This window comes from Ranitomeya variabilis, chromosome 2 (assembly GCF_051348905.1).
Source record: "Ranitomeya variabilis isolate aRanVar5 chromosome 2, aRanVar5.hap1, whole genome shotgun sequence".
In the NCBI taxonomy this organism is placed as follows: domain Eukaryota; kingdom Metazoa; phylum Chordata; class Amphibia; order Anura; family Dendrobatidae; genus Ranitomeya; species Ranitomeya variabilis.
Genome location: NC_135233.1, coordinates 583,332,339 through 583,355,715, shown reverse-complemented (window position 1 = coordinate 583,355,715; position 23,377 = coordinate 583,332,339). Strand labels below are relative to the sequence as shown.

Sequence of the window (23,377 nt, the reverse complement as noted above, 5' to 3'; positions counted from 1 at the left end):
AAACAGTGATGGGCCATGATCGTGTGCTAGCCAAGTGTCTACGGAATTTTCAAATAATATACAAATACCTAATGAAGGGGCACCACGGTTGCCTGGGATACCGGTAAAAAGGCGCCTGCGCAAAGGTCCTGTATACAAGATACCGTGGTATACCAGTGCCTTGTATACCTATAAGTACTCTGGTTAGATAGATGGGACATGTAGTGCGCGTTTGAGGAAGTACATGCATTTATACTATAGCGCTTTATGTCTCTGTTGGCGGATTCACAGTGCCGTTTTATCGGGTGCTTGGGACTAGTGTGCAGGCGCCCTTCAAGTAGCGTACTTGTGTCCTAGGCAACCCTACCTGGGCGCGCCTCTGCTCTGGAGACGCCGGAACATGAAAAGTTGAACTATAAACAGGGAATTGTTTAGCTCTTCCGGTGAACTCCATGCGGCGAACAAGCAGCGACACAGCTGATTTGGGTAATGTAATATAGTTTATACATACATAAGTGACAGAACTGTTGCTCAGAGATCAACCGTGACGAAGCCACCGGCAGGTGGCGATACGCGTTGGGCATCTGTGTTGCCCGCATTAGGACTCTGGCTGGGGTTATAGCAGGTCGTGACACTATTTGGTATGGCTTATTTTGCAGGACTTATTGTGTAAGGTCCTTTTGCGGCCTGGATACCTTATTTTCAGAGTTTTGACTCTGGTAGTACACTGTGGGTCACACATTGCAGTTGGCTAAACGATCTACCAACTGTTTCTTGTATCACGTATTATTCTTTGGCTGCATCTATACTTACTCCCTGTATGGTCAGAGGGATAGGGTGTGTTGCCTATCAATATGGACAGGCTTGCAGGGATTATTGTAATATTATGAGCCCTGAAACCCCATGTGTTTTATAGACTATTTAGGGGAGTGCCAGGTTACTAAAGTATAATGAATTACACCATGGTATAGCGGTCTACAGTCATGGACAAAAATTTTGAGAATGAGACAAATATTAATTTTTCCAAAGTCTACTGCTTCATTTTTTCTAATGGCAATTTGCATATACTCCTGAATGTCAGAGTGAACAGCTTAACAGCAATTGCTGTACTTGCAAAGTCAATATTTGCCCAGAAAATGAACTTTAACCCCCAAAACACATTTCAACATCATTGCAGTCCTGCCTTAAAAGGAGCAGCTAACATCGTTTTAGTGATTGATCCATTAACACAGGTGTGGGTGTTGATGAGGACAGGGCTGGCGATCAATCAGTCATGATTAAGTAAGAATGACATCACTGGACACTTTAAGACGAGGCTGGTGCTTGGTATCATTGTTTCTCTTCAGTTAACCATGGTTATCTCTAAAGAAACACTTGCAGCCATCATTGCACTGCACAAAAATGGCCTAACAGGGAAGAGTATCGCAGCTACAAAGATTGCACCTCAGTCAACAATCTATCGCATCATCAAGAACTTCAAGGAGAGAGCTTCCATTGTTGTCAAAAAGGCTCCAGGGCGCCCAAGAAAGACCAGCAAGCGCCAGGACCGTATCTTAAAACTGTTTCAGCTGCGGGATCGGACTCCCAGCAGTGCCGAGTTTGCTCAGGAATCGGACTACCAGCAGTGCCGAGCTTGCTCAGGAATGGCAGCAGGCTGGTGTGAGTGCTTCTGCATGCACTGTGAGGCGGAGACACTTTGAGCAAGGCCTGGTTTCAAGGAGGGCAGCAAAGAAGCCACTTCTCTCCAGAAAAAACATCAGGGACCGACTGATATTCTGCAAAAGGTACAGGGAGTGGACTGCTGAGGACTGGGGCAAAGTCATTTTCTCTGATGAATCCCCTTTGATTGTTTGGGACATCTGGAAAACAGCTTATTCGGAGAAGAAGAGGTGAGCGCTACCACCAGTCTTGTCTCATGCCAACTGTAAAGCATTCTGAAACCATTCATGTGTGGGGTTGCTTCTCAGCCAAGGGAATCGGCTCACTCACAGTCTTGCCTAAAAACACAGCCATGAATAAAGAATGGTACCAGAATGTCCTCCAAGAGCAACTTCTCCCAACCGTCCAAGAGCAGTTTGGCGCCCAACAATGCCTTTTGCAGCATGATGGAGCACCTTGCCATAAAGCAAAGGTGATAACTAAATGGCTCATGGAACAAAACAGAGATTTTGGGTCCATGGCCTGGAAACTCCCCAGATCTTAATCCCATTGAGAACTTGTGGTCAACCATCAAGAGACGGGTGGACAAACAAAAACCAACAAATTCTGGCAAAATGCAAGCATTGATTATGCAAGAATGGACTGCTATCAGTCAGGATTTGGTCCAGAAGTTGATTGAGAGCATGCCAGGGAGAATTGCAGAGGTCTTGAAGAAGAAGGGTCAACACTGCAAATATTTCAAAAAACTGACCGTCACATCCAAACATAGACTAAAAGGGTACTGTCACACTCTGCAACTTTCCAACGATCACGACCAGCGATACGACCTGGCCGTGATCGTTGGAAAGTCGTTGTGTGGTCGCTGGGGAGCTGTCACACAGACAGCTCTCCAGCGACCAACGATGCCGAAGGCCCCGGGTAACCAGGGACTGAGTGCCGCCGTAAAGTGAAAGCACAGCACAGCGGTGACGTCACCGCTGTGCTCTGCTCTTACTTTACGGCCGGCAGTCAGTCAGAGTGGGAAGCAGACTGCGAGGGACCTGACGGACACCGGAATGTGAGTATGTACTGTTTGTTTTTTTTTACTTTTACAATGGTAACCAGGGTAAACATCGGGTTACTAAGCGTGGCCCTGCGCTTAGTAACCCGATGTTTACCCTGGTTACAAGCGAACGCATCGTTGGATCGGTGTCACACACACCGATCCAATGATGACAGCGGGAGATCCAGCGACGAAAGAAAGTTCCACACGATCTGCTACGATGTACGATTCTCAGCAGGGTCCCTGATCGCTGCTGCGTGTCAGACACAGCGATATCGTATGGATATCGCTGGAACATCACGGATCGTACCGTCGTAGTGACAAAAGTGCCACTGTGAGACAGTACCCTAAGTGTGAACAGGTGCTGAACCTTAGAGTCACCAACTCCTATACAGTCAAGCAAATAAGGCAGCACACTGCAGCGCTAAAACATGAAAAACAAACATGCAAACATGAAACACGAAAATTGAACTGCATTGCTGCACTAGAAATATGAAAAATGAGAGCGTTTAGCGCATAAAAAAGGCCAATTTTATGTGCACCTGGTAGCCACTTTACGGCATCTCTCTTATACCAGGTCCTATGCTTTCCTTTCTCGCTGAGAATAAACGTCTCCATGTGAATGGGTACCTGTGAAAACCTCTTATGAGACTAACATTCTCTCTCTCTGTGGAGGGGTACTGGACCTGTTGCAATCAAAACACCTGTGACTAGGAGGCGGAGTGCTCGGTCAGAAGGCTAAATAATATTTTTCATATTTCTAGTGCAGCAATGCAGTTCAATTTTCGTGTTTCATGTTTGCATGTTTTAGCGCTGCAGTGTGCTGCCTTATTTGCTTGACTGTATAGGAGTTGGTGACTCTAAGGTTCAGCACTTGTTCACACTTAGTCTATGTTTGGATGTGACGGTCAGTTTTTTGAAATGTATTATTTAGCCTTCTGACCGAGCACTCCGCCTCCTAGTCACAGGTGTTTTGATTGCAACAGGTCCAGTACCCCTCCACAGAGAGAGAGAATGTTAGTGTTTGAATTAGTGCCATATCCTGTTGTGTGGTGATCCCCGTTTTTGAGACCTAGTCTGTTCTTTTGTCTTTACATTTTCAAATAATATGTTTGAATCCCCGCGACAGCATAGCTCGCGGTTGTTTGACAGCCACAACACATGCAGGGATTTCCAGTTTGGTAGACAATACCTGCATGTGTTGTGGCTGTCGAACAGTAGCGAGACATGGAGCCGCAGGGACATATTCAAGCACACGGAACACACTCAGTTAGCACCCGAGCATGCTTGAATAACAGCTCATCGGAGCACGTTCGCTCATCTCTACATATAAAACACATGACTGCAGCAGCCAATCATCAGCCTCTGTGCTCCTGCCAAAGTGGACAACACAGGATTACCGAGGCCAGTGATTGGCTGCAGCGGTCATGTGTATATACGACGTATGACTGGTGCAACTAAGTAAAGCATAGGTCGGCGGAGAGCACAAGAGCTGCAGTGCCTAAGGAACCAAGTATTCATTAGGTAAAGTTAAGGCTCCTGCAGATGACCGTAATAATTGGACAAGTGCTAGCCATCACTGACAGATATCACTTGGCCCATGTTATTCTATAGGGCTGTGATGTCCTCGGACAGAGCCAGTCTAAGGAAAAAAAAACAAAACAAAGCATGCGAAAGTTTGATCCACCACTATTTGACTGCACTATCATGCAATGTCTGTGGAAACCATCAGACTGCACTCTGATGGCATCCGAGTGCAGTCAGATTTACGCAAACTGACAATGGAGTAGATGGAGATTCATCCGAAAGAAACCGATCAAACTCTGATCAGAGTGCGATTTGCATAATTAACCCGATTCGCTCAGATGAGAAAACATAATATACCGTTGTCTGCACCTGCCCCTCTTATTTTATGATATTTACTTAAATATTTGCTTTCATCCTAGAATAAATCTTTAAATAAATGCTATAAAAGGTTGTGCAAAAATTTTGACATCTTAACCCAAGTTTGAAATTGCTCTGCTAAAATGGAGCAGGGACAATGCCCAGTCGCCAAATTTAGCAACAGTGAAAGTCTGTTTTTTGGTAATTTTTTTTTTTTTTTTTTACCAGTAATGCTACTCCAGTCATTGACTAGAGTAGCATTTCTGGTGAGGTGCACACCACTGAGGAGATGCGCCTAATTCATTAAGTGGCATCTGATTCTTAATGATTTTGAATCCTTGTATTCCAGTGAGCTCTTCATAAAGGCTGGTGTGTGCAATGCCAATCTTAATTGACCCCTTTGTTTCCAGGAACATTCAACTGTGGTGATAAATCAGCTGAGAGGAGCAGAAGCAGACAGAGCTATTAACAACCCCATCAGAATGAGCTCACTGATTGATTGTTAATTAACTCATGATGCATAACCGGTTATAGAAGCAAATGGTGCAGAAGTTTTAATGAAACTCCATGGCAAAGAAAATGATTTTTAGCCCAAAATACATCTGTGAAGAATATTGGAGATAATTTAAGATCAATCGTTTGTTTTGCCACTCTATGACCTTCTGTTGGGAAGTTAGGATCTTTCATAGGTTTTAGGAGATGTAGCTACAAACCTCCATGGGAGGGGGAAATAAGGACCCTCCATGGGAGGGGGATAATGACCCTTCATGGGAGGGGGAATAAGGACCCTCCATGGGAGGGGGAATAAGGACCCCCAATGGGAGGGGGAATAAGGACCCCCAATGGGAGGGGGTATAAGGACCCTCCATGGGAGGGGGAATAAGGACCCTCAATGGGAGGGGGAATAAGGACCCTCCATGGGAGGGTGATAAGGACCCTCCATGGGAGGGTGATAAGGACCCTTCATGGGAGGAGGAATAAGGACCCTCCATGGGAGGGGGAATAAGGACCCTCAATGGGAGGGGGAATAAGGACCCTCAATGGGAGGGGGAATAAGGACCCTCCAGGGGTGGAAAAGGGTTTGACAAACCAAGGTGATTAAGGCTTGTGTACGGCAATGTGCTCTCTCTCTGTCATGCTTGTTCACTTCGAAAAAGGGGGCCATGTCGAGTAACGTGTTCTGAAGGATCTAGGAACCAGCTGGCAGCCCATGGCACACATGATCCAAATTTAAACCGGTAATTGACCAGAGTCATCTGCTTATATCTTTTGCCCTACCGCTTTCTGTATTTGCATATCTGACCATTGTATATGTACAACCATTGTATATAGAGCATTGTCTAATGTGCCCTTAAGACAATTAAATATATAATTTAATCTTGGGCTGCTCTTATCTCGATCCACAAATTTTTATCTTTCCATGCTACTGAGGCTGGTTTCTGGCCAGATATAATCCCGTTAATGGACCGGGCTTATATCCAATGAGAAACTGGTGGCAGTCCTACCAGGCTGACCAGGTGCTTGTGAAAAGGGCCTCAGCCTGTCCGGGTTGTGGGAGAGTGTGGTGCCACGTCAGTGACTCCGTGGGCCATATCCTCTCACTCCCCGTTCCTCCCTGGGCCTGTGTGGACAACTAACAAGTTAACCTTTCGTGTTCCCAGGGGGTGCGTAGCATCACGTGGAGAGACCAAACTATGTGATCTTTCTAACGTAATCGTGACGCAAGGCGGGGTGCGGGTTCCTCAACATCCATTTAAGGAAAATAAATAGAAATTGTCTTGGTAAAAAAGGAAAATGTACCCAACAGACACAAAGTAAAAGTATGGCCTTCTTGACTTCTCTTCAGAGGGTTAGAAAAACACGGCTCGTCAAATATCGACCATTGCTATTGCACATACACTCACCGGCCACTTTATTAGGTACACCATGCTAGTAACGGGTTGGACCCCCTTTTGCCTTCAGAACTGCCTCAATTCTTCGTGGCATAGATTCAACAAGGTGCTGGAAGCATTCCTCAGAGATTTTGGTCCATATTGACATGATGGCATCACACAGTTGCCGCAGATTTGTCGGCTGCACATCCCAAAGATGCTCCATACAAGGCAGGATGGATCCATGCTTTCATGTTGTTTACGCCAAATTCTGACCCTACCATCCGAATGTCGCAGCAGAAATCGAGACTCATCAGACCAAGCAACGTTTTTCCAATCTTCTACTGTCCAATTTCGATGAGCTTGTACAAATTGTAGCCTCAGTTTCCTGTTCTTAGCTGAAAGGAGTGGTACCCGGTGTGGTCTTCTGCTGCTGTAGCTCATCTGCCTCAAAGTTCGACGCACTGTGCGTTCAGAGATGCTCTTAGGCCTACCTTGGTTGTAACGGGTGGCGATTTGAGTCACTGTTGCCTTTCTATCAGCTCGAACCAGTCTGCCCATTCTCCTCTGACCTCTGGCATCAACAAGGCATTTCCGCCCACAGAACTGCCGCTCACTGGATTTTTTTTCTTTTTCGGACCATTCTCTGTAAACCCTAGAGATGGTTGTGCGTGAAAATTCCAGTAGATCAGCAGTTTCTGAAATACTCAGACCAGCCCTTCTGGCACCAACAACCATGCCACGTTCAAAGGCGCTCAAATCACCTTTCTTCCCCATACTGATGCTCGGTTTGAACTGCAGGAGATTGTCTTGACCATGTCTACATGCCTAAATGCACTGAGTTGCCGCCATGTGATTGGCTGATTAGAAATTAAGTGTTAACAAGAAGTTGGACAGGTGTACCTAATAAAGTGGCCGGTGAGTGTATACTGTATTTTCTGGCAATTGAAAGGAACCATTAATGGAACAACCAAATTCTTACTAAGCACTAAAATAGTGTCTTCGGAAAAACACTTGAAAAAGCAGTTTACTTTATAAAAGAGTTTATAAATGATATTCAGAGTTCCAGCTGTGTCTTAAAGGCACATGCATCCGGTATTTTTTACAATTCTATTTATACAATGGAACAATTTCCATCATACAGTAGTAAACATGTAAAGCACTGACAATGGCTATACCTGGCAGCTGGATTATGTTCACGCTTTGACCATTTGAGAGCTGAAAGGGTAAAGCCAGCCAAAATGACTTTTAGATGATAGTCTGGTCACCCCATGTTATATGACCTCCATGACTAACTTATTAATGACCCATCCATAGGATAGGCCAACGATATCAGATAATTCCAACACCCAACTTCCCCACCGATCAAATGCCATCTGGTATAGTGGTGGCTGCTGGTGTGGTCCCATCTCCTTTTTAGCTAAGCCGCTAAGCCAAGCTCCTCTGTCCACACATTCATTTATTCCATTGATGTGACATCACTATCATATTGATTAGAAAATGTTTCCTAAAGTTCTACACATTACAGCAGTTTAAAAACATGTCAATTTTTCATCTTTGTTCCTGCAAACACTCAGTCTGGAAGAAAATATGAACGTGTATGCCAACCCACAGTCCATAATGGGTATGTTAGGGGTCGAGTTCCTGCCTCTGCACAGGGGGAATCTCGGGCCATCTCCGCTGTGGTCTCCCATTCTTCTCCTGCTGCAGTGGAGCCTGCTCAGCGGAGATGTCGGTCCCAGCGTCTCGCTCAGTCTGACTCTGTGCAAAGGCTTACTGCTGCTTTTCCAGCTTCTGCCATTGAAGCCAGTGCTGGGCAGCGGCAAGCAGACGCTTTTGGGACTAAGTCCTGCTTTTCTCCTTCTGAGCATGCCCAGGGTAAGATCTCTCATTGGAGATCGAGGGTCACATGCTTGGATACTGCAGCAAAGCCCATTGGTTCTCCAGGAAGGTCCTGTAGGTTCTCAGGCTCTGTGGCAGCCTCTCATTGGTCCTTCTAGGAAGGTCTTGTACTTACTGCAGCTATATAAGGTTTGCATGGCCGCACGGCCATGCGCTAGCATCAATGCAAGTTATGTGTTTTGCGCCAATGTGGTCATGCTTGTGTGGATTCAGGGACCCGGCTGAAATAAGCCACCTAGAATACCGGCTCCTCCGGTGAGGAGATTGTGTGTATGGTTTCAGGGCCCCGGCTGAAATAAGCCACCTAGAATACCGGCTCCTCCGGTGAGGAGATTGTATGTTTGCCTCCTTGACTGCGTGACCACAAGCTGCTTTCCGCTCAGCAGTTACTGTGTATTCCTGTGGAGTTTAACAGGACACAGCTCTTTCTTTGTAGCGACTCTGTGAAGCAACAGAGATCGCTTCTACCGCCATATAGTGCCGCTGTTTGCCAGCAGCAGGTTCTTTTCCTGCACGGTGGACCCCGGGCTGCGAACGCACCAAATAATATCTCTATATTTACTTGGTGCGTTCCGCCAGCCCTAACAGTATACTAGCGCCAGGGTCTGGCTGGTAAATGGCGGACTATCAGCGTCTACAGCGGTACATCCAGCAGCTGGAGGGTAGGTTGGCGGCTCTTGAGCGCACAACCTCAGCTGTGGATGTTACCGCAGTCACTGCTCAGGCTGCCAGCGTAGCTGCAGCCAGTTTGTCCTCTGCCACCCCTGCTCCGACTTTATCCCATCTCCCGCTTCCAGACAAGTTTGCTGGTGACAGTAAGCTATGTCGGGGATTCGTGAGTCAGTGCTCCATACATCTTGAGCTCCTGGCTGCACGTTTTCCTACGGAACGGGCGAAAGTGGGATTTATTTTATCCCTTTTGTCGGGCAGGGCGTTGGAGTGGGCAACGCCGCTATGGGAGCGTAATGATCGTGTGGTGCAGAGTGCTCCTCTCTTCCTGGACACTCTGAAACAGGTTTTTTTGGGACCTCATGTCACCCACGATACCGCGCTCCAATTGTTGGCAATAGCACAGGGTTCGTCCATGGTCAGCCAGTTCGCCGTCCAATTCCGGACTCTTGTCTCTGAGCTGGAGTGGCCGGATAAAGTCCTTATTCCGGTGTTCTGGAAAGGACTGGCAGACCATGTGAAGGACGCCTTGGCCACCAGGGAGATTCCCACCACACTGGAGGAGCTCATTACTATATCTACCCGCATTGACCTCCGTTTTAACGAGCGGAGGTTAGAGCGGACCCAGTGTAGGCAGAGGTTTCGGCTGGCTCCCACCTTCACCAGACCTCTAGAATCTTCTATTCAGGCGTCTGACTCCCATAAGGCCATGGAGGTTTCTCGAGCGGGACCTAAGTCTCGGACCGCTCGAGTACCCGTGGTTTGTAGAAATTGTCAACAAGGACATTATGCAAATAAATGTCCGCGGCGGTCGGGTAAAGGTTCGTATCTAGTAACCATTGGAGGAGGTTCACTAGATACAGCGGCGTTTTCCTCCAAGCTGTCCTTCAAAGGGACAAGCATGTTAGGCTCATCCTGTCTAACAGTCGAGCTTTGTGTGGACTCTGGAGCAGAGGGGAATTTCATGTCCTCTGCTTTTGCTCTGCGCCATGCAATACCTCTGGTGATGCTCGCCAAACCGTTGACTGTTAGAGTAGTGAATGGGTCGACACTTCCCTCACAAATCACACACCAGACTGTCCCTTTCATGTTATCTATGTCCCCTTCCCACCAGGAGATTATTTCCCTTCTTGTTCTTCCCGAGGGAATGGATGAGATTCTGCTGGGAATATCCTGGCTCCGTTTCCACTCCTGTCATGAATCCCCAATGGCTAGGGATAGCACAGGACAAGCAAAGTACAAATAAATAACGGACGAGCTCTAGGGTGATGGAACCTGGGCTGACCGCTGCCCTACGCCTGACAAACGCAACTAGAGATAGCCAGGGAGCGTGCCTACGTTGGTTCTAGACGCCACGCACCAGCCTAAGAGCTAACTAGTACTGCAGAGAAAATAAGACCTCACTTGCCTCCAGAGGAATGAACCCCAAAAGATATAGTTGCCCCCTCACATGTATTGACGGTGAAATGAGAGGAAGGCACACACATAGAGATGATATATATAGCTTTAGCAAATTGAGGCCCGCTGTAAACTAGAAAGCAGAAAGATACAAAAGGGGACTGAGCGGTCAGCAAAAAACCCTAATCAAAAAAACCATCCTGAGATTACAAGAACCCATGTGCCAACTCATGGCACATGGGGAGAACCTCAGTCCACTAGAGCTACCAGCTAGCATAGAGACATAATAAGCAAGCTGGACAAAAAACCAAACAACTGAAAATCAGCACTTAGCTTATCCTGAAAGATCTGGGAGCAGGTAGGCAGGAACCAAACAGAGCACATCTGAATACATTGATAGCCGGCAAGGGAATGACAGAAAGGCCAGGTAAAATAGGAAACACCCAGCCTCTGATGGACAGGTGGAAACCAAAGGTCGCAACCCACCAAAGTCACCCAGTACCAGCAGCAACCACCAGAGGGAGCCCACAAACAGAATCCACAACACACTCCCCACATATTGAGTTGACCTCTGGGAGGATATTGGGTTGGAGTGATTCATGTAAGGGCAGATGTGTGAGGGAGTACGTTCAGGTTTCCTCTACTGAGATACCCGCAGATCTCTCTTCCCTTCCCAAGTGCTATTGGTCCTATGCAGACGTCTTCTCCAAAAAGGCTGCGGAGACCCTTCCGCCTCACCGTCCCTATGACTGTCCTATTGATCTCCTGCCTGGAGCAGAACCTCCTTGGGGACGGGTCTACCCCCTCTCTCTCCCGGAAATGGAGGCTATGTCCCAATACATCCAGGAGAATTTGGCAAGAGGGTTCATTAGGAAGTCAGTGTCACCTGCAGGGGCGGGGTTCTTCTTCGTGCAGAAGAAGAATGGAGAATTACGTCCTTACATAGATTACAGGGGTCCTAATGCCATCACCGTTAAGAATAAATACCCGTTGCCCCTGATTTCTGAGCTCTTTGATAGGCTACAGGGAGCAAGGGTGTTTACCAAATTAGATCTGCGGGGTGCTTATAACCTGATTCGCATCCATGAGGGGGGCGAATGGAAGACAGCGTTTAATACCAGGGATGTCAAAAAAGAAGTCTAGCACTCATCTTCAGCAAACGTGGAATAGATTTATTTGTAGCACTTGAAACGTTTCAGTCCAAAGGGACTTTCATCAGTCACGTGCTAATGATAGCCAGTAGGGCTGTGTTCATGGGGAAAGAAACAGTACCCAATCAATGTACAAAGACGCCGCCATACTATAGGGCACAAAGGATAGGAGCAATATAACTTAGGCAGAGTGCTAGTATGGTGGGGCGATGACCAACTATAAAGTAAAACACCTGCAATCTGAGGATGATGGTAACAGGAGAAAGCGAGGCACGGCCTCCAGACACGGAATCCACCGCAGGTGCAGCGCTTTATGGGGTTCATAAATTACTATCGTCAGTTCATTCCCCACTTCTCAACTTTGGAATCTCCCTTGGTAGCCCTCACCAAGAAGGGAGCAAATCCCAAATTGTGGTCTGAAGAGGTCTCCAAGGCTTTTTCTTCGATTAAGTCTCATTTTGCTAGCGCTCCCATCCTACATCGTTCCGATGTTGATAAGCCATTTATAATGGAGGTGGATGCCTCATCCGTTGGTGCAGGAGCAGTCCTCTTCCAAAAGGATGCTCAAGGCAGGAAGCATCCTTGCTTCTTCTCCAAGACCTTCACACCAGCGGAGAGGAATTATTCCATCGGAGAGGAATTATTCCATCGGGGACAGGGAGTTGCTAGCAAGTAAGTTAGCCTTCTCGGAGTGGAGACATCTTTTGGAGGGGGCTCGCTTTCCCTTCCAGGTCTTCACGGACCACAAAAATTTGGTTTATTTACAAACAGCCCAGCGGCTAAATTCTCGTCAGGCCAGATGGTCCTTGTTCTTCTCCCAGTTCCACTTCACCCTCCATTATCTCACTGGGGAGAAGAACATTCGTGCTGACGCCCTCTCTCGCTCCGTTGTGTCATCTGAGGAGGAGGAAGGGGAGCCTTGGCTTATTGTCCCTTCTGAGGGCTTGAGAACCGTAGCTCCGGTTTTGCTAGAGTCTGTGCCTCCGGGCAAGACTTTTGTACCCATTAATTTGCGGCCGGAGGTTCTCTCTTGGGCTCATTCGTCCAGAGTGGGTGGACACTTTGGGACAAAGAGGACATCTGAACTGCTGGCGAGGACGTACTGGTGGCCACATATGGTCCGTGACGTCGGAGATTATATTCGGGCGTGTGTCTCCTGCGCCAGAAATAAGTCTCCTCGACAACGGCCAGCTGGGTTACTCTATCCCTTGCCAGTGGCAGACAGGCCCTGGGAGATGGTCGGGATGGACTGTGGTGGGTTTGCCCAAGTCTCGTGGCTGTACCATCATTTGGGTTATCACCGATCATTTTTTTTAAATGGTGCATTTGGTGGCGCTTCCACGGCTACCTTCTGCACGGGCCTTGGCAGCATTGTTCATAAAACACATCTTCCGCCTACACGGTATGCCGGACAAAATTGTCCCCAGTTTGCATCTCGGTTCTGGAGAGAGCTTTGTCATCTTCTCAGCATTGAGTTAAATCTCTCTTCCACATATCATCCCGAGACAAATGGGTTGGTAGAGAGGGCCAATCAGACCTTGGTCACATATCTGCGACATTTTGTCTCAGCCAGGCAGGATGACTGGGCTTCCCTGCTACCGTGGGCGGAGTTTGCACTGAACAACGCCGTAGCCGACTCCACTGGACAAATCCCATTCCTCCTTAACTATGGTCAGCATCCACGGGTACCTGTGCCTATGCCAGTGTCTTCCGCTGACTCCAGGGTGGCAGACTGGGCTGTGGAGGCACGGGATATTTGGGACCGCACTCAGGATGCCATTCGGGCCTCCAAGGAGAGAATGAGGTCCTCCGCCGATGCACATCGGCGCCCTGCTCCGACATTTGCTCCTGGCGATTTAGTGTGGCTCTCCCCCGTAACATCAGGCTGCGAGTTGAGTCCACTAAGTTTGCACCTCGCTACTTGGGCCCTTTCAAGGTCCTCGAACAGGTTAACCCTGTGGTCTACCGTTTAGCTCTTCCACCACGCCTGGGTATCACCGACACCTTTTCATGTGTCCCTCTTGAAACCCGTATACATGTCTCGGTTTTCCGAGTCATCTGCCGGGACATCGCGTTAGTCTACGGACGATTATGAGGTGAACGCTATTTTGGGGTGCAAGGTGGAACGTGGCAAAAAAATTTGGTGGACTGGAAGGGTTATGGTCCTGAGGACAGGTCCTGGGAGCACATTCGGGCTCCGCAGCTCATTGCGGCCTTCGAGCGTGGCGGGGTCCAGGGGGGGGTGATGTTGGGGGTCGAGTTCCCGCCTCTGCACAGGGGGAATCTTGAGCCATCTCCGCTGGGGTCTCCCATTCTTCTCCTGCCGCAGTGGAGCCTGCTCAGCGGAGACGTCGGTCCCAGCGTCTCACTCAGTCTGACTCTGTGCAAAGGGTTACTGCTGCTTTTCCAGCTTCTGCCATTGAAGCCAGTGCTGGGCAGTGGCAAGCAGACGCTTTTGGGACTAAGTCCTGCTTTTCTCCTTCTGAGCATGCCCAGGGTAAGATCTCTCATTTGAGATCGAGGGTCACATGCTTGGATACTGCAGCAAAGCCCATTGGTTCTCCAGGAAGGTCCTGTAGGTGCTCAGGCTCTGTGGCAGCCTCTCATTGGTCCTTCTAGGAAGGTCTTGTACTTGCTTCGGCTATATAAGGTTCGCATGGCCGCACGGCCATGCGCTAGTATCAATGCAAGTTATGTGTTTTGCGCCAATGTGGTCACGCTTGTGTGGATTCAGGGACCCGGCTGAAATAAGCCACCTAGAATACCGGCTCCTTCGGTGAGGAGATTGTATGTTTGCCTCCTTGACTGCGTGACCACAAGCTGCTTTCCGCTCAGCAGTTACTGTGTATTCCTGTGGAGTTTAACAGGACACAGCTCTTTCTTTGTAGCGACTCTGTGAAGCAACAGATCGCTTCTACCGCCATATAGTGCCGCTGTTTGCCAGCAGCAGGTTCTTTTCCTGCACGGTGGACCCCGGGCTGTGAACGCACCAAATAATATCTCTATTTGCTCGGTTCGTTCCGCCAGCCCTAACAGGGTATATGTTCTGTACAGGAATAATACGCTAAAAAAAGGATGTCTGAATGACACCTTAGGTGCATTCTAAGAAGAAAAAAAATAGACAAAATTTATGCTACAATTGGTGCATTTTTCACCAAGAATCAAGTCATATACAAAATAGTAAGTTACTCTGATATTTTAGGCTCCCAGTTTCCAGCCACTTGATTGGTTAGCATGTAATACCACATGTATCCAGCAGTGGCCACTTATGTTTGTACAGCTGGATCTTCTTCCTGTGATCATGGCCAATCACCTGATTGGGATTATCTTCACGGCACAGATTGTTCTTGTATTTTACAGATAAGCTTGATAAGATCATTTGCTGTGTGCTTGTCCACTTCCCATTACACATGTAGCCTTTGAATAAAGAGATATTTCATGGTGGATCCTTTGGACAATAAGTTGATTTTTTCAAGATAATAGCTTTTTATTCCAAGGAGAGAGCGAGGGAAATATTTGGTTTAGAGTCCGTAAACCACACTCGCAAATCAAGAGCAATATCTAAACAGAGCTACAGCAATATATTTATTGTGACGGTTGCAATAAACAGACGCCGATCCTCTCCCAGGAACATTTAAGGTCATTAAACAGATTTAGATAAGGAATTCACATTGTGAAAAAGCATTTGAGTATGAAACACTTCAGTGGCCAAGAAGAATACAGCAAACAACGCAAAAGAATAGAAACAATCCATGCACAAACAAGCTGGGAATGGGCAGTCTCCTCACAGACTAGAATACGTGATCAGGAATGGGTGTGAATCTTATTACTTACATGCAACCTCCGATCCTCTCAAGACCTCCTTCTCTACTCCTCTCATCTCTCCTTCCCACAACCGCATCCAAGACTTCTCCCGTGCTTCCCCCATACTCTGGAACGCTCTACCACAACACATCAGACTCTCGCCTACCATAGAAACCTTAAAAAAGAACCTGAAAACTCACCTCTTCCAACAAGCCTACAGCCTGCAGTGATCCTCAACCTGCTGAACCGCCGCACAACCAGCTTTAACCTCTCCTAGTGTATCCTCACCCATCCCCTGCAGACTGTGAGCACTTGCGGGCAGGGTCCTCCCGCCTTCTGTACCTGTTAGTGCTTTGTTTTTTGCTCATGTTTACAGTAATGTATTTGTCTATATTTGCCTTTTCACATGTAAAGCACCATGGAATAAATGGCGCTATAAAAATGTATAATAATCATAATGATAATTATTACTGCGACCCCAGTGTTCTTGCCTTGTGAGTTTTTAGTTTTTTTTGTTAAATCGAGCCAGGCAAGTCACAAAGCACGGATCTCCAAGCTAAGACTTGCCTACTTTGGACACATCATACAAAGAGAACAATCACTGGAGAAGGACATCATGGTCAGAAGATTAGAAGGAGCAAGGTGAAGAGGAAGACCAGCAACCTGATGGCTTGATACTATCAAGATAACTGGAGAGACGACCCTGGTGGACCCATCAAGGCTTGCCCAAGATCAATCTTCCTACAGGTCATTGATCCATCAAGTTGCCATGGCTCGTGATCAAGCTGAAGGCCGTTAAACAATCATCTAGTGTAACATTGAGACTATGATTTTGTAAACTTATATCACAGTGAAGCCCAATTGCCTTCAAAGGGATAGTCTGACCATCTACAGGTTGAGGGAACCTGCACATTCATGGCAAAGAAGATTAGGATGAAGCAGTTAAGCTGGCCAAATATTCGATCGTCATCCGCTCTCTCCCCCGACTCCCACTCTGCATTTTCCACCAGAATAGCAGAGGAAGCTGCTGTCAAACATCACTGGCAGTGGCTCATCTCCACTGGAAAGAAAACGGATCAGCAGTTGAAATTCCAACAGCCTGATTCTTCTCTCCCACCTGCAGTTGTGGAGCGTCTACAGGCCCGCTTACATGCTAGTCGGCAGGTCCCATCAAAATAGGGGAGGGGTCTCGCCGACTTTTGCCTAATATGCATGGGGACCTTTTGAATTAATTCGCCAGTCTTTCATTTTCCAATAACTAAAAATTTCTAGCTGCATCTTTCTCCATAGAGAAGACCTTAACATTTGGCTAAGCAAAGGAGTTAGAGAAAATAGCCAGCACATGTTTAGCCAGTTAAGTCTGCACATTAAAAAGGTGCAGTATGTGCTCCAGAGCTGCTCTTCCTTCATTAAAGAAAACACAAAAAGTTGTAAATGTTTTTAACTCTTTAGGGGTCACCAAGTCTATCAGCTTACATGCAACGCGAGTACACAAATACGTACCTGTGCCCTTCTTACACATCTGTCATTATTGTTACTACGATCTCTAGGGCATGACCCGATGTCTTGTAAGATTTGCATACTTTATAAAACTATAATTTGGGAGCAGAGCAGACAATAAATTTCTCTCTCAATCATTTACAAAAATCGGATTAAAAAATATTAGTTGTGTTAAGTCAATTCCTATTCTCAGCTCAGCATCAATCCTTCCTGGAGATGGAGGAAAGGCATCTGGACAATGTTCAAACTGTCTAAATTAATATCGTATATGTGCAGCGCCCCAGAGTCCTGGTCGTTGCAGTACTGACACTCCGCCACTAAGGGGAGTGATGGTACGTCTGATGGCACTAAAGGAGTTCACCTGACCAGGTATCACAGTCACACATTACACTTCACACTCTGGCCACCAGGGGGAGCAAAGGGTTCTATGTATTAGGCCACGCCTCACAATCTGGTAAAACTGGGGGCTGGATAGGAAGTTAGCCAGAAGCTGACTGGGTTGGATCCAGGCAACATCCTGTGGCAGAGGGTGTTGCAGGGAAAGATTCAGGGGGGTCCCTGTCAGGGGTAGGATCCTGACAGTGGTCTAGCGAAAAGAACAGAGCGTTACGGAGCCGCGCCTGCACCCGTTGCGGCGGCATCCTAAGAAAGGAAACGAAGCGATGTTTATTGTGGAGAAGTGAGAAACGAGATCGCAGCAAAAAGGAGATAAAGCCAGTAGGAGTCGTACCTTAAGATCGTGGCAACATCCTACTGAGGCGCGTAGCCGGTGGCCGGAACGCCGAGGAAGTATTGGGCTCCAAGCATTACTTCAAACAGCGGCAGGGCAGTTGATTATAGGTTGGCTGTCTCACCTAAATCACCTAAGCAGACATAGGGGGCAATTGTGGGAGAGGGGCGACGCTAGGGTCCCGGAAGAACTCCAGGCCTACCAGTCATACGGGTGCGTCCTAGCCATATCATCTGGGGGACGGAGAAGAACATCAGAACAGATACGAGTTGTGAGAAAGAACATCAGAAACAGACACAACAGTTGTGAGGACTATCCCGTGGTGCTCAGCAGGGAGGTACTACAACACAGGCGCTAGAAAGGTAGGCACTGATTTCCACCTGCAAAGGGAACTCTGGATGTGCCTTCGGACCAGCCGGTCTCAGCCAGCCCTGTTAGCAGTACTCTGGATTGCGGATCCTGAAGCCTTCAGTAAAGAGGTAAAGAGACTGCAACCCTGTGTCCTCGTTATTCATCGCGACCTGCACCACGCACCACCATCACATCTTTCATTGGACGCCCCTTAGCAGGGTCACGGACCTGGTCTAGCCACCGTGACAACCCCTGGACTGAGACTGAGAGGGGCGGTATCGAGTACCCTGCGGCCCTGCCTCTGGGGGCGCTCCATATGGAGCTATTAGTACATTTTACCACATACCCGTAATAGGTATAGATTAATGTCCTTAAAGGAGTTGTCCAGTTTTGGACTGCGGACTTGTGAATTCTCACATTGTGCTGTCAGGATTCTCCTGTGTTGGGATATGCATTCTCCCGGACAGATTCTGGCTAGACGCGACTGTAGACTCATGCCAAATCTGGACAACCCCTTTAAGAAATAGAACAGGCAATTAACAGTTTGAGTTTGTCTGTTTTCTCACACATCGTGAACAGGTCTCATGACCTAAACTCAGCAGCCTCATATGCCTAGGAGGATGTCGAATCAGGGTAAGGAGACCCACAGTTGATCTGTACTGACCCTAATGGATTATTCATAACTTTTAGACATTTTAGTCTAAAATTACAGGGTATCGAAAAGACTTCTGAGCCATTCATGTACATACTGGCTAGAAGGTGGTGGAACTCCCGAAAGAAAGCAGATCAGGCTGTTAACGCCCACAAAAGTCACCAAGAGCTATGGAAACTGCATAGCACAGATCACTCGCCTTTCTGGAGCCCCAACCACTTATGGTCAATGCACATACCCAAGTATTCTTCTTTCAGCCATACAAATAGTTGACTTGTGAAGGCTTATTGGCAATGTTCCTTGGGGGAGGAGATAGCAGAGAATGCAAAATAGCTCTGCCCTAGAGTAAAAATAAATAAAATAACCCTCACGCTACTGATCACTATTGGGAGCAGCTAACCCTCTCGCTAATTATCACTATTGGGAGTAGTTAACACAGTCACATAAGAAAAATCCTTTTTAGGAGCAGACATATACGCCAAACCTTTTGCTTACTGGTTTTACAGGACAATCCACCAAAAAAAATTTCAACACAAAATTAGATAATAAAATGTAGAATTCCTCATGATAGACCAAAAATAAAAACAACTCCAAGTGTCTATTTCTAATTTAGTCGCGATAGCAGAAGGATCCACCGTGGGCGACAGTTTCTTGAAAGTATCTGAAACATGGGATTTTATTTTTAGTCTGGATTAAATGGGTTTGCTGAATGTATAAACACACGCTGATTATACGGCTACCGTCACCATCTCATTAGGGTAAATGATAATTCAAGCGACTGGAGCGCAGACTGCAGAAATACCAGGAGGAACGAAAGTCCTAAAATAGAAGATTTTTCATTTTGTGTTTACTGGTCTCCTAATGGTGGTAATTACACTAATTTTCCTGTTTACACACTTCCCTTTTGCAAAGAAAAATAAAACAAAAACACATTGACCACAGAGTAGAAATGTTTAAGTACAAAATAGCTTACTAGCGGGATGATGGTAGGAGAAAAACAAGTCCCCCTTTGTGGAACAGTTCTGGACCTGCAATTATGGCATTTACCAGAAGACTTGCTTCAAGGGAAAATTATCTTTGCTGTCACATTAAACATAAAACGCTTATGGCTCCATGGTATTAAGCCAGAGGGGAATGTAGTTTCGTCCACAAAAACTCCGATATACATGTTTATGGAATATGAACTCGGCACCCAAAATTATGCCACAACAAGTGGTTAATGTAAAGAAGTCCAAGAAAAAGGAAAGGAGGCAGCACTCACTGTTCCAGGCATCTATACTTTATTTACAAGCAAGTAAAAGCATTGCGGTGCAGGAGAAGAGACAACGTAGGATCTATAGAAGTCCCAGAAACGCGACGGTAACGTTTCAGCCACAATTGGATCTTCATCAGAAGACAAAGTTTGAAAGATAGAGAGTTGTAAGGAAATGGACTATGATGCTGCAATTAGATTATCTGATGAAAGTCCAATTGGTGTCGAAACGTATCATAGGTCAAAGAAGGGCAGAAGTTCATCAAGGAGGCCAGACATTACAATTGTGTTTGTTGTAAAGATAGCATAGTTGAAGCACCATTACGTGTGCTGGGTTCTGTTTTCACGATTGTAGGAACTGGGACCTCACTTGCACCAAAGACCATAAAGATTGCAGTCCAGCATTTGCATTCCGTGTATACCAGTAAAGGATCATTAAAGTGTCAGTTTTTCATGCATCAGTGCCATCTATTTTTTCCATGGATACCACCCATACCTATGTTAGTCTCTATGGCTGTTCACGTGTCCATGATTTTTTGCGGACAGTGGACCATACAAAGTTGCGGAGACATGGTCGATATTACTCTGAATATCAGATCAAACTATGCAACAAAAAGTCTATGGGTTCATGAAAAATAATTAAATAAAGGTCTGAATGAGGCCTAACGGTGTATAGGATTTAAAATGTCCACATGTATAGCGTTAGACTGGCTGCCTGATGTATATCTATGCAGTACAAACCTTCCTGTAAAATCCCACACCCAAGAAGTATACAAAAAAATATATATATATAGTATTTATTTTTATTACATTGGTTAACATCTACTATTGTACTTACCGAAGAATTAGGAGTGTATCTCAGAAATCTGACAACTTTGGTATCGGAGGCCGGACATGCTAAAGCCATATATCGATTACGAAAGGTCCCGTAGATTTTTAGATGGAAGCCGGGTTTACTTAATGTGTCTTTTCCACCACCAGAGACATCAATCCCATAGGCCGAAAGATCGAAGTAAAGATTGTGTGCTCGGATTTCAGGGGTTGGTACCTTTGAGTTACAAGAAGAAAAAAAAAAAAAGTTAAGAAACTCACAAAAAATACCAGATACAAAGCTTTTCCGTCAGCCATTGTTCTCAGTTGCGGAATCTCTGAAAAATGTTTTGACTCCCAAGTAACCCCTATCCACATTACGGAGTTAAAGGCATATTCCTATCATAGTAGATGATAGCCTAACCTATGGATAGGCCATCACTTAATGCTCAATGGTTTAACCTCTGATACAGAGAACGAAATGCTTTGGCCTCTTTGCGGTAAAGCCCAGGACGTTCCCACTCCTTCCTACCTGGCTGTGCTGAGAACTACAGCCAGCTCCATTTTCAATCGAATTGCCGTGCTGATGCTGGCTGGGAAAAGAAAAACTTAAGCGGAGGCAGCCATTCAATCCTCCATCTCCAGGATCAGTAGTGTCCAGGAGGTCAAACTCCTAGCAATGGTTAAACTATGGCATATCATTAAGATTTACTATGTCTTACTAAGATGGGAATAATCTAAGATTTCATGGAAAAAATAAAAATTTCAAGGTGACGGGTTCCGCCTATTAGAAACATTATTCTGAAGCCCCCATCCATTTTAGCTGTTGGCCTAATAGTTTGGGCGATGGATCACCCGGGAGCTAGCTCACTCAACTCTCTCGTACATAGGAGTGCTCTAGTGTGCTTTACGAGAGAGCCGCTGCCCAACTTCTGACTGTACCTAGCTCACCAAAATCAAAAGGACAGTCAGTCTGAAATGAGACATCCCAATCCTTATTCCTCTCCCCTCCTACCTCGACATCAACTTTCATGGGAGAGTTACAGGCCTTTTAAGGTCTAATTCCTATGGAATGATTTATCAACAACCTGTACCCTTCTCCTGCTTGGATCCTTAGTACAAAATTAGGACTACAAATATTGCCACCATTTGGGACCAATGATATATCCAAAGTATCAGATTACAGCTGCCTCTCAAGATGATTTACTAAAGTATCAGATTACAGCTGCCTCTCAAGATGACTTACTAAAGTATCAGATTACAGTTGCCTCTCCCTGAGAGGAGAGAAGGAGAGGGAGAAGGACAAGCACTGACAGGTAGTGCTTCTGATTTCTAGTACGCGTTTCATCTCACCCAGTCACTGGGTAGAAAAATTGAACTGCTCAGTCCACCATGCTGCTGCTTCTTCTAAACATGTGCTACATATAGAAACAGGATAGTAGGGATCCCTCGTGTGAGCGCGTGAATGTGTGCGCACGTGCTGAATGCAGGAACCATCATGAGGAGGTATCCACCCAGTAGCTCCGAGAAAACTGCAAATTAATAATAATAATAATAATAATAATCTTTATTTTTATATAGCGCTAACATATTACGCAGTGCTTTACAGTTTGTACACATTATCATCGCTGTCCCCGATGGGGCTCACAATCTAATTTCCCTATCAGTATGTCTTTGGATTAGAGATACTTGCAGATGGGGAAACTCTTGAATGCAGAATATAAGTGATATGATGGCTAGAAGTTGATATGATGGCTAGAAGTCATGTTACGAGATTCCTCATGTACACACAGGACGGCCTATTCTTTAAAGAACAGATGGATACTGCAATAACAATATCCCAGCTATAAAAAAAAACACAACAACAAAAAAAGTGAAATACTATAATTTCTAGAGGAAGAACATTAGATGACGCCATTGCAGGAGCAGAGAGCATGCATCTGACGTAGGTTCCCTTCTCATGTAAAGATTATACAGTATTTATTCCAATTGCTCTGTGATCTCATTTAGATAAAAGCTTTAAGGAAATAAAAAAAAAAAAGGGAAAAAAGAAAGCCTTGTTTGTATAAGAGGTCCTTCTACATGAAGGCAGGATATCATTAATTTAATGGCTGTTTACCACGGTTGACCTCTTTCTTGGTCGCACACACCGGATAGGTATAGTCTCTGCACACAGACTTGTATAAACAAATGGATATCATGGTAGCTAAGGTATATTGGTGTATGAAGCAACTTTTCATCTTGGAACATGGATGTCTCAGCTATATGTCTACAAGATGTTTGTACCAAAAAAAGGCCAGAGAGAAGATCGTCTGTGATCAAATACTGTAACCATTTTTTTCTAGAATTGCAATGTGGTTGGTGGATGGCTACTGTACAATGGCAGACCGTGGTGTCCCACTAGAAGCGAAACTTCTAACAAGAACATTATGTGGACAAAATTATTGTTAATTCAAGTTCCTCCAGCCCCTCATCATACCATCTGCTTTTACAAAAGAAGAATGGCTTGTTCGAAAGCATCTATATAATGGGAGCCATTGGTGTAACAAGTCAGTTCTTTTTATGGAGAATTGTTTTGTGCAGTGACAATCACACTTCTCCATCTGACATCTGATGGAGGAGTCTGGGTTTGGTGAATGCCAGAAGAATGTTAACTGCTTGACGGCATTGTGCCTGCTTTAGTGTTTGGTGGAGGAAAGATATTACTATGGGGAGGATTTTCA

General features: G+C 46.0%; 1 protein-coding gene across 3 annotated transcripts in view; it reads right to left on the bottom strand.

Moving 5' to 3' along the window:
- The window catches only part of LOC143807134 (uncharacterized), a 106,470-nt gene that overhangs the window by 20,588 nt on the left and 62,505 nt on the right, over positions 1–23,377 (bottom strand). For all 3 annotated transcript variants that reach the window (XM_077288378.1, XM_077288375.1, XM_077288376.1), the window contains one exon: positions 20,683–20,892. In XM_077288378.1, the coding sequence (XP_077144493.1) occupies positions 20,683–20,892 (210 nt within the window). The remainder of the gene's footprint in view (positions 1–20,682; positions 20,893–23,377) is intronic.